The sequence below is a fragment of the Mobula hypostoma genome, chromosome 5 (genome assembly GCF_963921235.1).
Source record: "Mobula hypostoma chromosome 5, sMobHyp1.1, whole genome shotgun sequence".
Lineage (NCBI taxonomy): Eukaryota > Metazoa > Chordata > Chondrichthyes > Myliobatiformes > Myliobatidae > Mobula > Mobula hypostoma.
The window spans coordinates 154,170,350-154,184,874 of NC_086101.1; the positions used below are offsets into that span (position 1 = coordinate 154,170,350).

At 41.1% G+C, this 14,525-nt stretch overlaps 1 protein-coding gene across 3 annotated transcripts in view; it reads left to right on the forward strand.

The window, feature by feature from the left end:
• The window catches only part of adgrl3.1 (adhesion G protein-coupled receptor L3.1), a 587,214-nt gene that overhangs the window by 532,251 nt on the left and 40,438 nt on the right, over nucleotides 1-14,525 (forward strand). For all 3 annotated transcript variants that reach the window (XM_063049189.1, XM_063049191.1, XM_063049192.1), the window contains 2 exons: nucleotides 1-126; nucleotides 4,468-4,564. In XM_063049189.1, coding sequence (XP_062905259.1) covers nucleotides 1-126; nucleotides 4,468-4,564 — 223 coding nt within the window. The remainder of the gene's footprint in view (nucleotides 127-4,467; nucleotides 4,565-14,525) is intronic.

Genomic DNA, 14,525 nt, shown 5'->3' on the forward strand with positions numbered 1-14,525 from the left:
GTGAGGAAAGAATATGGCAAATGCTTCCGTACCCAGTGCTGCAGTCGGAAAAGCACAGACAGTTCTATTGGGTCAGCAAAGACATCCGGTGCTCGAACTCCCGGTCGATACTCTACAGGCTCTCAAGTAAGCCGTCAACATAGAAAATGCACTTTTGTTCCCAGCTTTTCACATCATTCCCTTTCATCCCCCTCTTCCACCCACCCACCTTCCCCTTCACCTGGGCACACCTATTCCCTGCCAGCTTATGCTTCTTTCACTCTCCTTAGATTTTTATTCTGGCTTCTGCTCCTCCCGCTTCCCTTTCAGTCCTGATGAATGTTCTTGGCTTGAAAAGTCAACTATTCATTTCCCTCCATAGATGCTGCCTGACTTACTGTGTTCTTCTAGCATTGTGTGTGTGTGTGTTGCTATGGAATATGCAAGTTTTCTTCATTTTAGATTTTCTCTAGTAGAAGTAACTAATAAAAATAATTTATCTGAGATCCTCTGTTAGCTCACAAAAGGGCAAGCTGAGTGTATTGTCACATGCATGAGTACGTGTACAATCAGATGCAATGAAAATCCTGCAGCAGCATCACAGGCACGTCATATCAGATCAGCAGCATTCACAGGAAAAAACCTAAATTAAACTGGCTAGAGGTTGAAGCAGTTGGTTGGATCAAGGAGAGGCTCGAGATCAGTATAGGGGTGGAGATGCCCAGAATCAAGCTGGTGGTGTGATAGGTTATGGAGAGGAATCTGGGGTGAGTCAGTTTCTCTGCATTGGTCAAGAGTCCTTTCTCTCGTTGCACTGTTGTACTTCGGGCAATGAGATGCAAGCATACCAGGAGTGATCAATGATGCTTACTACCCACCCAGAACATTGCTACCTCGTTTTGTGGGAAACACATATTGTGATTAACCCAGTCTTGTGCTAGAAAAGGCTACAATGATATTCCAATTCAGAATTCAGCAGTTTTATTTTCAGGTCCAGAGCACCAGAAGAAGTGCTGTGCAACTGAGTTTCTAGTCAGACTACTACGAACTAGCCTCATACTGTTCTGTCACAAACAAGAAAATCTGCAGATGCTGGAAATCCAAGCACACACACAAAATACTAGAGGACCTGAGCTCCTCATCCAGTACAAATGATGTTTCGGGCTGAGACACTTCATCAGGTCCTGACTATACTGTTTTCCTTAGATGCTGCCTGGCCTGCTGAGTTCCTCCAGCATTGTTGTGATTGTCCTCATACAGTCCTGTTTAACATTTAACAAAATAATACGATTTTGATACTATAGAGCTTACTGAACAACCTGATGCCAATATGCAGTCTCCAGTCATATAATAACACTGACACGAGGAAATCTGCAGATGCTGGAATTTCAAGCAACACACATAAAAGTTGCTGGTGAACGCAGCAGGCCAGGCAGCATCTCTAGGAAGAGGTACAGTCGACATTTCAGGCATTCTTTTTCTCTCTCTCCTTTTTCTCCCTCTGTCCCTCTCACTATACTCCTTGCCCATCCTCTGGGCTTCCCATGATCCTCTCATATCCCTTTTGCCAATCAACTGTCCAGCTCTTGGCTCCATCCCTCCCCCTCCTGTCTTCTCCTATCATTTCGGATCTCCACCTCCTCCTCCCGCTTTCAAACCTCTTACTAGCTCTTCTTTCAGTTAGTCCTGACGAAGGGTCTCAGCCCGAAATGTCGACTGTACCTCTTCCTAGAGATGCTGCCTGGCCTGCTGTGTTCACCAGCAACTTTTATGTGTGTTACATAATCACACAGTATCATATGCACAAAGAAAATTTTAAAAACTACTTAATTATCTGATTCTAATTGACATTCAGTTATTCTTTAATGGCAGACTTTTACTGTGCTCTATTCATTTCCTTATTGCAAGCAAAAATGAAGTATGGAATCTTTAATGCTGTGCAGTGAAAATTTAATGTCATCTGCCTACAAGCTGGGCTGTATTTATTTCACAGCACTCAGTAACAAGACACCCCAGTAATCAACTTCCCATGATCAATCTCAAATCCTCTCTGTGAGGTTGCCATTATTGGACAGATGCGTGTCATCCTTTGTTACGTGACTTGTGGGCGATCACGGTTAGGCCCAATTAAACCATCAGGACAAAAATTAATCTTTCTAAATTCAGGAGTGTGGCCTGCTGTTTCACAACACAAACTGAAGCTTAAAAATTAATTTAAAATCAAATTGATGTGCAGAATTTAAATGAAGTTACTTAAAGAAAAATTTAAAAATGGAAATCTTAATGTGTGTTTCCTTAGCTTTAGCACAGGGTATGAAAGTTTTATGTACTCTCAAAAACCCTTGATCATGTTTCTAAAATATTGTTGTATAAATCCTTAGGTTATTTATCAGGCACTGTACGAGAAAGTGAAAAGGAAGTGTTTGTGAGCCCTTGGTAAAATCATTACTATCTTTCCTGAATTCATTTTTCAACTATAATAAAATAAAGCCATGTTGATTTTAGCCATTATAGATACAACACAGAAGGCCATTCAGCCCACTGAATCTATACTAACCCTCAACCATATATTTACATCAATACTACATTTTTTATTTTCCCCCACATTTTCATTAGCTCTACCTAGATTTTACCTCTCACTTTCACACTGGGGCCAATATACAGTGGACAATGAATCTACAATGTATACGCCTTTGGGATGTCAGGTCAAGTCTAGGTAAAATTTTTGTGCACACGCCCAATGAGGCACAGGTACAGTGGAAAAACTTGTTTACAGCAGCATCACAGATACCTAGATTGAGACAAATAACGATTATAAAACGGGACTTTAGTCCAAAACAAAGCACAGTCAGAGACAAGTCCACGGTAGTGTGGTGTTGTGGTCCATAGTATTCCAGCACTGAGATGACGTTAGGGTTGTGCAGGCCTGGTCAAAAATCTGATGGTTACAGGAAAGTAGCTGTTCCTGAATTTCGTGCAACACACATCAAAGTTTCTGGTGAACGCAGCAGGCCAGGCAGCATCTCTAGGAAGAGGTACAGTCGACGTTTCGGACCGAGACCCTTCGTCAGGACTAACTGAAGGAAGAGCTAGTAAGAGATTTGAAAGTGGGAGGGGGAGGGGGAGATCCAAAATGATAGGAGAAGACAGGAGGGGGAGGGATGGAGCCAAGAGCTGGACAGGTGATAGGCAAAAGGGATATGAGAGGATCATGGGACAGGAGGCCCAGGGAGAAGGAAAAGGGAGAAAAAGGAGAGAGAGAGAAAGAATGTATGTATATAAATAAATAACGGATGGGGTACGAGGGGGTGGTGGGGCATTAGCTGAAGTTAGAGAAGTCAATGTTCATGCCATCAGGTTGGAGGCTACCCAGACAGAATATAAGGTGTTCTTCCTCCAACCTGAGTGTGGCTTCATCTTTACAGCAGAGGAGGCCGTGGATAGACATGTCAGAATGGGAATGGGATGTGGAATTAAAAGTGTGGCCACTGGGAGATCCTGCTTTCTCTGGCGGACAGAGCGTAGGTGTTCAGCAAAGCGGTCTCCCAGTCTGCGTCGTTTCTCGCCAATATATAGAAGGCCACATTGGGAGCACCGGACGCAGTATATCACCCCAGCCGACTGACAGGTGAAGTGTCGCCTCACCTGGAAGGACTGTCTGGGGCCCTGAATGGTGGTAAGGGAGGAAGTGTAAGGGCATGTGTAGCACTTGTTCCGCTTACAAGGATAAGTGCCAGGAGGGAGATCAGTGGGGAAGGATGGGGGGGACGAATTGACAAGGGAGTCGCGTAGGGAGCGATCCCTGTGGAAAGCAGGGTGGGGGGGGGGGTGGAGGTAAAGATCGTGGTGTGGAGCTTCATGTTTCATCCTGCCTGATGGCAGCAGTGGGAATAGGGCATGATCTGGATGGTGCAGATACTTTTTTAGGCAGCACCTCTTTCAGATTCTTTCAATGCTTGAACACTTAAGTAAATAGCTGTGCCCTGTGGCACGATAGATCAAATGCAGGAATGTGGGATTCAACTGAGCGATTTATCACTGACACAGGCCCACTAGGCAGAATGGCTTTCTTACGAGTCATACATTTTCTATTATTCTCAAAATAATAATTATTATTACCTTCTATTATTACTGTGCCTGTCAGATGAAATGGATTCATGGAACAATCTCTTAGTTTGTTTTAGTTAGTTGTATGTGGTTGTAATTGTGATGGGATGTGTTAGCATACCTGTTTAAAATGATTTAGTTGTTTTCTTTAGCAGAGGAGTTATTTGGAGCTGGATCAATTTTATTTTTGGAAGCTTTAGGGGCAGGGAGGAAGCAGCTCCATAATCTGAGGTGGCAAGGTGTTAAGAGAAGTCTGAGAGATGTGTCCTGGTTGGTTATGCAGATAATTGCAGACACTCTCCTGAACTCCACTGTTGAGTGAACTATCTGCTCTGGACAGGAGTAATTAACTCACTTGTCTTGTGCTGTGGTTTTCTCTAGAGCCGGATTAGAAGGATGTGGAATGATACGGTTCGAAAGCAGTCCGAATCTTCCTTCATCACAGGAGATATCAACAGTTCAGCATCATTGAATAGAGGTTAGTGAAAATGAGGAAACCTTTCAGTTAATTTTGTGTTAGTTTATAACAACATTGTTGATGTCTAAATAATGTATGGTCATTTTGGAACTTAAGCTTCTTGGATTGGGCAAGGGTAAAATCTAAACATTATATATCTCATAAAGTTAAGAATATCATCGGCTGGGGTTTATTTTGATGAATGACAAAGTAAAATTGCATGCTTATAATATTGATTAAATAGTTTTTTTTCAAAAATGTAAAGGAATACAGTAATTATTGGATTAGTAATGATATTTTTAAACAATTGAAGTACCGAATTAGTTCATCAACCAGAGGTTACACTATTTCCAAATAAGCAAACATGTGGATCTTCTAAGTTTATTCAGGGTTTAAGTTTCCACTGGCTTGCATCCGTCTCTTTTTTTTCTCCCCATTTGTAATGTTATGCAGAAAATTCAGTGTTCCTCATTTAATGCGTGTCAGTTAAGTTCTGGATTCATCAGAGCCACAATATATATCTAAAACTAGCTTCTGCATTCAATGTTAAGTGAAATAACTTGTAGTGAAAGCTGATAATCATTCATTGTGTATTTTGCAGTTTCTTAGCATGGGTAAAAAGCCTACCAGGGAAGCTCAAAACAGTGAGATACTGTGTTTAAGGGTGTGTTACTAAATTTTTTTTCAAATATCTGATCCTTTGGTTTGGAGAGAGTTTTGATTTTGTGTCTATGCCAGATTGCAATCACTTTTGCATTTAGCTTACTTTGGTGTATTGTTACATACTTTATTATTTTTTCTCCAGTCATCAGCAGTAAATCACTGTTTGTCAAATAATAAATTTTGCGCTCGAGATTACTTTCTGCAAATTTTACCATATGCTAAGCTTGCATTTTCATTTCGCTTTTTTGTTCAAAATTTGCTGAGCTTATGACTTTGATCAACAAATCTCTCAAGTGCTTATGTTCTTATGTATGGTTGATGAATGGTGGCCTTACCAAACAATAATCCTTTGATCAGTATGGCTCCACGTAAGCCACATGTTTTGTTCCAATATGTGCCAGTCTTGCCTCTATCTTTCCATGACTGCCTCAGTCTTCATGGAAATACACAATATATTCTTTTTTGTGATGACCTCTCTTAGTAGTTGGTTTTCAGGACAGTAGTCTCTCAGCTATATCACATTTCGATAAAATGATCCGCTTCAAGGACAAGCTGTCAGTGGGGAGCAGATTGGAACTATCCTGGAGATACTTTTTTACAGTGGTGGTGATCCATTTGGAAAGATGATTTTGAGGGTTCATGCACACTAACTAAAGTGTCAAAAGGACTCTTCCTTTTCCTACTTGATGTGATAGTAACAAATCTGTGTTGAGTTTAATGTTGCTACTTTGCCAAGTGCCTACCCCACTGACTGATAATGCTGTTGTACATGCCCAATACAATCGTCAGGGGTGCTTCGGAACTTAATGTTCCTGAAATAGAGATTTAGATCAGCATTGATCACCTGACCCTGAAGTCACTTTAGATGTCTGACACTGAAAGTGGAGCAGAAAAGATGCAAGTGAAAACTGCATCAGTTATCACTGACTCCCACTGGTACTTCTCTCAAAAATACAGTTGAAGATGAATTTGAGCATGTTGTAAATAATCCTGAGACTGGGTTTCAGGTGAGCAGGAACTTGCACCAGACATGAGATAAGAAAAATATTAGTATCAAATCTTCCAGTGATACCTACAGTGATGGAGGTCTTTCTTTCTCTCTCCCATGTTGCAAGCACCAACAGGGACCACTAGTTTGGTTAAATTGAGCTGAGTGACTTCAGTCCTTGATGATAGCCAGCTTCAGCTGTTACATTGTAGTTTACTCATATCCTTACACCCACAAACAACTTTTAAATTGTGACCATTCTCAATACAGTAAACTTGATTAGTTTTATTCAAGGTTGCACATCTAAACTTTTAAATATCCACTATTTCTGCTTTAATAAAAGTCTAAGTCAACTTGATCAACTCAGGTGGACCTGAGAACAGGTCTTTTCTGAAAACGGGCCTCAGACCTGAAGCCTAACCAGCTGAATATTTCCAACACTTTAAGTTTTTATTTCAGATTTCCAGCATCTGCAGTTTTTCTTCGATTTTCATTTACTGAGTGATTATATTTGATTTTCTCGCAATGGAGAAGCCTTGTGGGTTAATATAAAGTGCCATGAACAAATGTGTTGCCCTTTTGTCATCACCTCTGTCTTCTCCCAGACAATCACTGATCTCCACACATGCATGTGTTTGGATACTTCTGCAAGGCCCAGGCCAACATGAACTGGCTTAAGTGATTGAGGTCTTGTGGATGCAGCTTAGGCACGACACCATTTGATAAATGCAGAGGTGACTTGTTTGTGAATTTGCCTTTAAAAAGGTGAGTGAAGAAATATAGCTGGATGTTTGAACAATATAATAGAGCCATGATTACCTTTCTTTCCACACAAATCTAAAGCATTGGATGAGCAACTTTCAAAAGAAGACCGAGATTTTTTCTTACACCTGACCAAGAGGATATAAGGATCTGAGAAATAACATTCTGCCCATGATCCCAAGTTATTCGTACAATGACATTGAAGGAAACCATCGAATCCACCAGTTGCATGGAAGGAATCCTATCAATCACGCTCTCGCGGCCTGAACTCTCTGTAACTTGTTCTCTCTTTCACATGTCTATTAGTTCCCGTTTGGTCAATAATCTGCACGAAGGGGTAATTTACAGCATTATAACAGCTTGTCTTCGGGCTGTGGGAGAAAGTAGGAGCACCTGGGGGAGAATCCCAGAATGTCACAGAGAGAATGGGCAAACTCGGGGCAACAGAGTAATATAACAGTTGGCGCATTGCTATACAGCACCTGTGACCAGGGTTCAGTTCCCCTTGCTGTCTGCAAGGAGTTTGTATGTTCTCCCCATGAATGTGTGGTTTTCCTCTAGGTGCTCCAGTTTCCTCCCATCTTCCTAAAATATACGGGTTAGTGAGTTAATTGGTCACATAGGTGTAATTGGGCAGGGTGTGCTCTTTGGGCCGGAAAGGCTTGTATCTCTAAGTTAAGGAGCTAAATCCAGTTAGATGATACCCAAAGTAAGAATGGAACCTGGGTCTCTCGTACTGTGATGCAACCCCTGTTGACGATAGTCTAAGAGCTAATCAAACCCACTGCCTCTTATACTCAAGAAAGCAACAGGGAACACTTATTGACACTTTAGCATATGTTCTTACAAGCAGCAAAAAATGAAGCCACAACAGTTAATGACCTGGTGCTGGTGAAAGAGACTTAAGGATACTGTATGCTCAAACCTTTTGAAACATTAGAACAAAAATTTCAGCCCACTTGGTGTTTCAAAGTCTTCATCTTCTTTGTGAAGGAAACATTCTAAATGTTGAGGCTTATGCAGGAGAGTTAAACAGATCCAGGCATCTGATGGATATAAGTGTCAGAAGGATAGTAAGTTGATATAAAAGGTGGCTCAGCCCTTAAACCTTTTGAAGTAACTTTCTTTAAACCTATTGTGCCACTCTCAATCTAAGCCTTACTGTTTTGGCAAGCTTCACCTTCTAGTACAGATTTCAGATGGCACTCTTGGGATTCAGATAAGCCAGTTCCAAGACAGCATGTATATTTCAAATTCAACAAAATTGAATTTCATTCCTCTCCATGTAATCCGAATAAGACACAGGAGCAGAATTAGGCCATCTGAGCCATCGAGTCTGCTCTGCCATTCAATCATGGCTGATCCTTTTTTCTATCTCCTCCTCAACCCCAGTTCCCAGCCTTCTCCCCGTAACCTTTGGTGCCATATCCAATCAAGAATCTATCAATCTCTGCCTGAAATACACCAACAATTTGGCCTCCACAGCTGCATGTGGCAACAAATTCCACAAATTCACCAGCCTTTGGCTGAAGAAATTTCTCCGCATCTCTGTTTTGAAAGGGCGCCCCTCTATCCTGAGGCTGTGCCCTCTGAACCGAGACTCTCCCACCATGGGAAACATCCTATCCACATCTACTCTGTCTAGGCCTTTCAACATTCAAAAGGTTTCAATGAGATCCTCCACCTCATCCTTCTGAATAGTTTTCCAATCAGGATACATCTATTCAAGGCAAAAATAACTCTCACAATTTTTGCTACAGTATTACACCGATTAGTGTTGGCAGTTTTATTTTAGGATAGCCAATCTGCTGTAAATCAATTAGTAAATCATACCTACAGACATCCCACCTCTCCCAGAATTTCTGGGAGTCTCCTGCATATTGATAGCGACACCCTGATGCCTGCAAATTATATACAATATCCCGGAAATCGATTTTTTTGAGAGCGTAAGAGAGAGCAAGAGAGCGCGAGACGGAACGCAAAAGAGAGCACGCAAGAGAGAGTGCGTGCCATGGCAGAGTGTTCCAAAAAAAGAAAATATAAAACGTACTTCACCCCAAAATACACTAAAGTGTACCACTGCCTAATAGGGGTCAAAAATAATGACAGTGCTCGCTGCACTGTTTGCAACAATGACTTTTCTATTGCCCATGGTGGGTTAAGACAGTAAAAGACATGTTGAGGTGAATTTAACAGGTGTCATTTGTTCATTAACATAGCTAACGTTATTTAAACTAGCTGGCTAGCTGCTAAGAAGCTACTCTATTGCATGTATCCCACCTCTCCTGGAAGTTCCGGGAGTCTCCCGCAAATTGATGGTGCAACCTCCCTGAAATGAGTTTTTGCAGGGTGGGATATCTGTATCTAGCTCTGTGGTAGAAGCAATTATACTCTGTTGTTTGTGATTTACCATGGAAACAAAGAAGATTTCATGAAATCAAAAGGAATGTGGAATTATTGTACATTTTCTCTGTTATAGAGCCATATGTTGGCATACTTTATGTTCTGTAAAGAGTTTTTCTTTTATCTTGACCTTACAGCATAAACCTATGAGCACAAGAGAAAAAATCTTAATACAGTCGGCCCTCCGTATCCGCAGATTCAACCAACCGCGGATCGGGAAAACCCGGAAGTTCTTTCTCCACTCGTTGTTTGAGCATTGTTCGCCTCGCGTCTCGTTCGGTTGCGAAGAAGCAATTACCATTAATTTATATGGGAAAATTTTTGAGCATTCCCAGACCCAAAAAATAACCTACCAAATCATACCAAATAACACATAAAACCTAAGATAACACTAACGTATAGTAAAAGCAGGAATGATACGCTAACAACAGGAATTCTGCAGATGCTGGAAATTCAAGCAACACACATAAAAGTTGCTGGTGAGCGCAGCAGGCCAGGCAGCATCTCTAGGAAGAGGTGCAGTCGACGTTTCAGGCCGAGTCCCTTCGTCAGGACGCTACTGGCAGAACCAATAGTACCATCGGCAGCTTTCAAGATTCTTTCTCTCTGTGTTTCTCACTCTGTGCATGCCGCCTTGGCTGAACAGAGGAGCACTTTTAGTAATAGATGAAGACAACTGCGCTGCTCCAAAAAACGCTATACGAGGTCATTCTTACCCTCAGCTATTAGGCTGTATAATGAATCACCCTGTAGCCAGGGAGTTGATGACACTCTCTTGTTAGACTGTGGTAATTTATTTTTTATTCTTCCCACTTCTCTTCTAATAGTTATATCTGTGCACTTCTAATACTACTGTGACACTATAATTTCCTTTGGAATCAATTAAATATCTATCTATCTATCTATCAATTATCTGTTCTTTTTCTCTCAGCATTGATGGCTGCTGAGTATTTCAAAGTTCAAAGTAAATTTATTATCTAAGTACATATATGTCACCGTATACAACCCTGAGATTCATTTTCTTGTGTGTGTTGCTTGAATTTCCAGCATCTGCAGAATTCCTGTTGTTAGCGTATCATTCCTGCTTTTACTATACGTTAGTGTTATCTTAGGTTTTATGTGTTATTTGGTATGATTTGGTAGGTTATTTTTTGGGTCTGGGAATTCAATAAATCCAATTACCATAATAGAGCCAATGAAAGACCACACCCAACTTGATGGACAAACAAGCAACGTGCAAAAGACATCAAACCAGGCAAATACAAAATAAAATTATAAATAAATAAACAAACAAACAAGCGAGCAAGCAAGAAATATTGTGAAAATGAGTTGAAGGTTCCTTGCAATTGAGTCCATAGGTTCTGGGAACAGTTCAGATTCGGGGTGAGTGAGGTTTAGTTCAGTTATCCCATCTTCTTCAAGAGTTTGATGGTTGAGTGGTAATAACCGATCCAGAACCTGGTGGTGTGGGTCCTGAAGCTTCTGTACCTACTTCCTGATGGCAGCAGCAAGAAGAGAGCATGGTCTGGACGGTTGGTGTCCTTGATGATGGGTGCTGCTTTCCTGCACAGCGCTCAGTGTAGGTGTGCTCAGTGGTGGGAAGGGCTTTACCTGTGATGGACTGGGTTGTATCCACTACTTTTTGTAGGCTTTTTGAATGCCCATTCAAGGATATTGATGTTTCCATACCAGGCCATGATGCAACCAGTCAATACACTCTTCACTGCACATATATAGCAGTTTGTCAGAGTTTTAGATGACATGGCAAATCTTCACAAATTTCTAAGAAAGTAGAGGCACTGCTGTGTTATCTTCATGAGGGCACTTACATGCTGGACCCAAGACAGATCCACTAAAATGATACCACTGATATATTTAAAGTTGCCGACCCTCTCTACCTCTGATTCCCTGATGGAGACTGGCTCATGGATCTCCAATTTCCTCCTCCTGAAGTCAATAATAAGCTCCAACATTTGACTGAGATATTGTTGTTGTGGCACCACTCAGCCAGATTTTCATGCTGTACTTCCATACTATATACAGTATATAGTACTGTGAAAAAGTCTTAAGCACATGTAAAGAAAATCTATAAAAATAAAAAAACATTTAAAAAATAATGAAATGCATATTTACTATAAAGAATGTTAAATAGTAAAAACCTAAATCAAATCAATATTTGGTGTGACCCCCTTTGCCTTTCAAACAGCATCAATTTTCTTATAAAACTGCACAAACCTGTTGTGCAATTTTATAAAAGAAAATAATCAACTAGTGGGTTGTTCCAAGCATCTTGGAGAACTTGCCACAGTTCTTCTGCAATCTTTGGCTTGCTTCTGTCTCCCCGGGTAATCCCAGACAGTCTCGATCATGTTGAGATCAGGGTACTGTGGAGACCATACCATCTGTTGCAGAACTCTGTGTTCTTTTTTTCACTGATTTTTTTTTTTATGACCTTGGCCATGCGTTTGGGGTCATTGCCCTGTTGCAGATGAAGTTGGCACCAATCGGACACCTCTCTGATGGTATTGTGTGATGGATGAGAACCTGCTTGCACCTCTCAGAATTGAGGATACCATTAATACTGACCACATCACCAACTGCATTTGCAGAAATGCAACCCCAAATGGACAGGGAACCTCCGCCATGCTTCAATGTTTGCTGAAGACACTCATCCATGTAGTGTTCTCCAGCTATGCTACAGAAGACTGCTTCCTGTTTGAGCCAAATATTTAAAATTCAGACTCATCACTCTTCTATGAACATCACATCTGACAAGACTTCTCTGGTCTGTAGACTGGTGTACTTGGATATGGTGGTTTCAGAGATTATAGTAGTTCTAGACTTCTAATTTAGGACATCAGTTTGATGTATCTCTCCTCTGCTGACTCAGTTTCCGTGGCTGACTACCGTGCTTCTGGTTCTCAGCCTTCTCTGTTTCTTTGTGCTTCATCAGAAGAGCTTGAACAGCACATCCTGAAACTCCTGTCTGCCGTGAAATTTCTGCTTGGGAGAGACCTTGCAAATGCAGGATGACCGCCTTGCAACTCATTGCTATGCACACTCTTGCCATTGCATAGGAGGTGATGATTCTAAGGCTAAACTGTCATAACTGCTACACCTTCACCTTTTAGTTTAGTTTTCTTTCGAACAGTTTGATTCCTTCTGCACCCACTCTGTTTCAGTTTATTAGTTTAGTTCATTTAGCTCATTATGCTATTGATCATTAGTACCTGTTGTTATCTTTGTTTATATACCTACAAAGTAATCAAGTTTTTTTTATTTGAAAAGTGGTCTGTTGCTTAACATGTTACTTTCTTTAATGAAACACAAAAATTTCTCTGTAATGCTTAACCTTTTAGAAAATTAATGTTTGAGCATCTAAAACAATTTTTAAATAAAAATTTAGGGTGCCTAAGATTTTTGCATAGTACTGTATATCCTATATGTTGATTCATCACCACCTTTGATTTGGCCAATGACAGGGGTGTCATTAATGAACTTAGATATGTCATCAGAGCTGTGCTTAGCCTGACAGTCATGAGTACAAAGCTAGTAGAGCAGGGGGCTAAGCACACAGCTTTGTGATGCACCTGTGCTGATGGAGATTGTGGAGGAAATGTTGTTTCCGATTCAAACTGACTGGGGTCTGCAAGTGAAAAAACCAAGGATCCAGTTGCACAAGGAGGTATTGAGGCCAATGTATTGAAGCTTATTGAATGGCTCTGAGGGGATGATTGTGCTGAATGCTAAGCTGCAGTCTGTAAAGAACATCCTGATGTATGCATTTCTATAATTTTTTGTTTCTATTTCACATTTCTGCAGTTTTTTTTGTTCTCTGTACTCGGATACTGACTGTTGATTTACAATGCTTTCCACCACTCTATATTACTTTGGAATTTTTTTTTTCATTTCAGTGTGAAATCTGATCAACTGATGATGTAGATTACTTTTCTTTGATTTGATTTTCTTTTGTGGACATTGTTCCAATTCTATGGTTGTACTTGGGTTTTGCAATTCAGATCAGTAGAATTAACCACTATTGTGCAATAGAAAATCTTCTTGTGCTATAAGTTTGAAGTAATTTTAATATCAAAGTATGTATGGCGTATACAGCCTTGAGATTTATCTTCTTGCAGCCAGCCGCAAAATAAACAAATAGAACAGAATCTATGATAAATCACACATAAGAAAGAGCAACAAACAACCAATGTGCAAAAAAAGAACAAATCGTGCAAATCATAAAAAAGTAAACAACTAATACGAAGACCATGGACTGCAGACTCCCAAAGTGAGTGCACAGCTGCAGAGTCTCTTCAGCACTGAGGGGGAGTGAACCCGGTCCAGGAGCCCAATGTCTGCAGGGCAACAACTACTTCCAAACCCGGCGGCATGGGACCCAATACTCCTGCACCTTGTGCATGATGATATTAGCAAGAAGAGAGGGAGTCAGGTCAAACCCAGGCAGATGGGCTGGACTCAGATGAGGCATCTTGGCTGACATGGAGAAGTGAGCTGAACACCGTTTCGTTTTTCAGTCTTGCCCTCAATGTTTTAATATTTTTAATCTGGTTTAGCACCTAAGTTGGCTAAACATCAGTTTGTTTTCCACTCCAAGGCTTCAACACTTTAATCTGGTTTGAAATCCATTCTGAAGCCTGCACCATGAGTGGGTATAGCTACAAGGCAGTGGAGTTGTGAGATCAGAGTTTTCCTTCTCCGAGACGAGCTGCCAACTACTGCTGAAGAGCCCCATCCTCCCACACTGACTGGTTTAAAGCTGCCAGTAACCTGCCTATGCCCCTTCCCCTGTCACCAGAAGTGGTTCCATCGGGCTTGGTAGCTTTGCCACACTTGAAGAGTAAAAGACAGGTGAGAGTAGATATAGGACCGATAGAAAATGATACTGGAGAAATTGTAATGAGAGATGAGGAGATGGCAGAGAAACTGAACAAGTATTTTGCATCAGTCTTCACTGAGGAAGACAGCAGGGTACCGGACACTCAAGGGTGGCAGGGAAGAGAAGTGTGCGCAGTCACAATTACGACAGAGAAAGTACTCAGGAAGCTGAATAGGCTAAAGGTCGATAAATCTCCTGGACCAGATGGAATGCACCCTCGTGTTCTGAAGGAAGTAGCTGTGGAGATTGCGGAGGCATTAGCAATGATC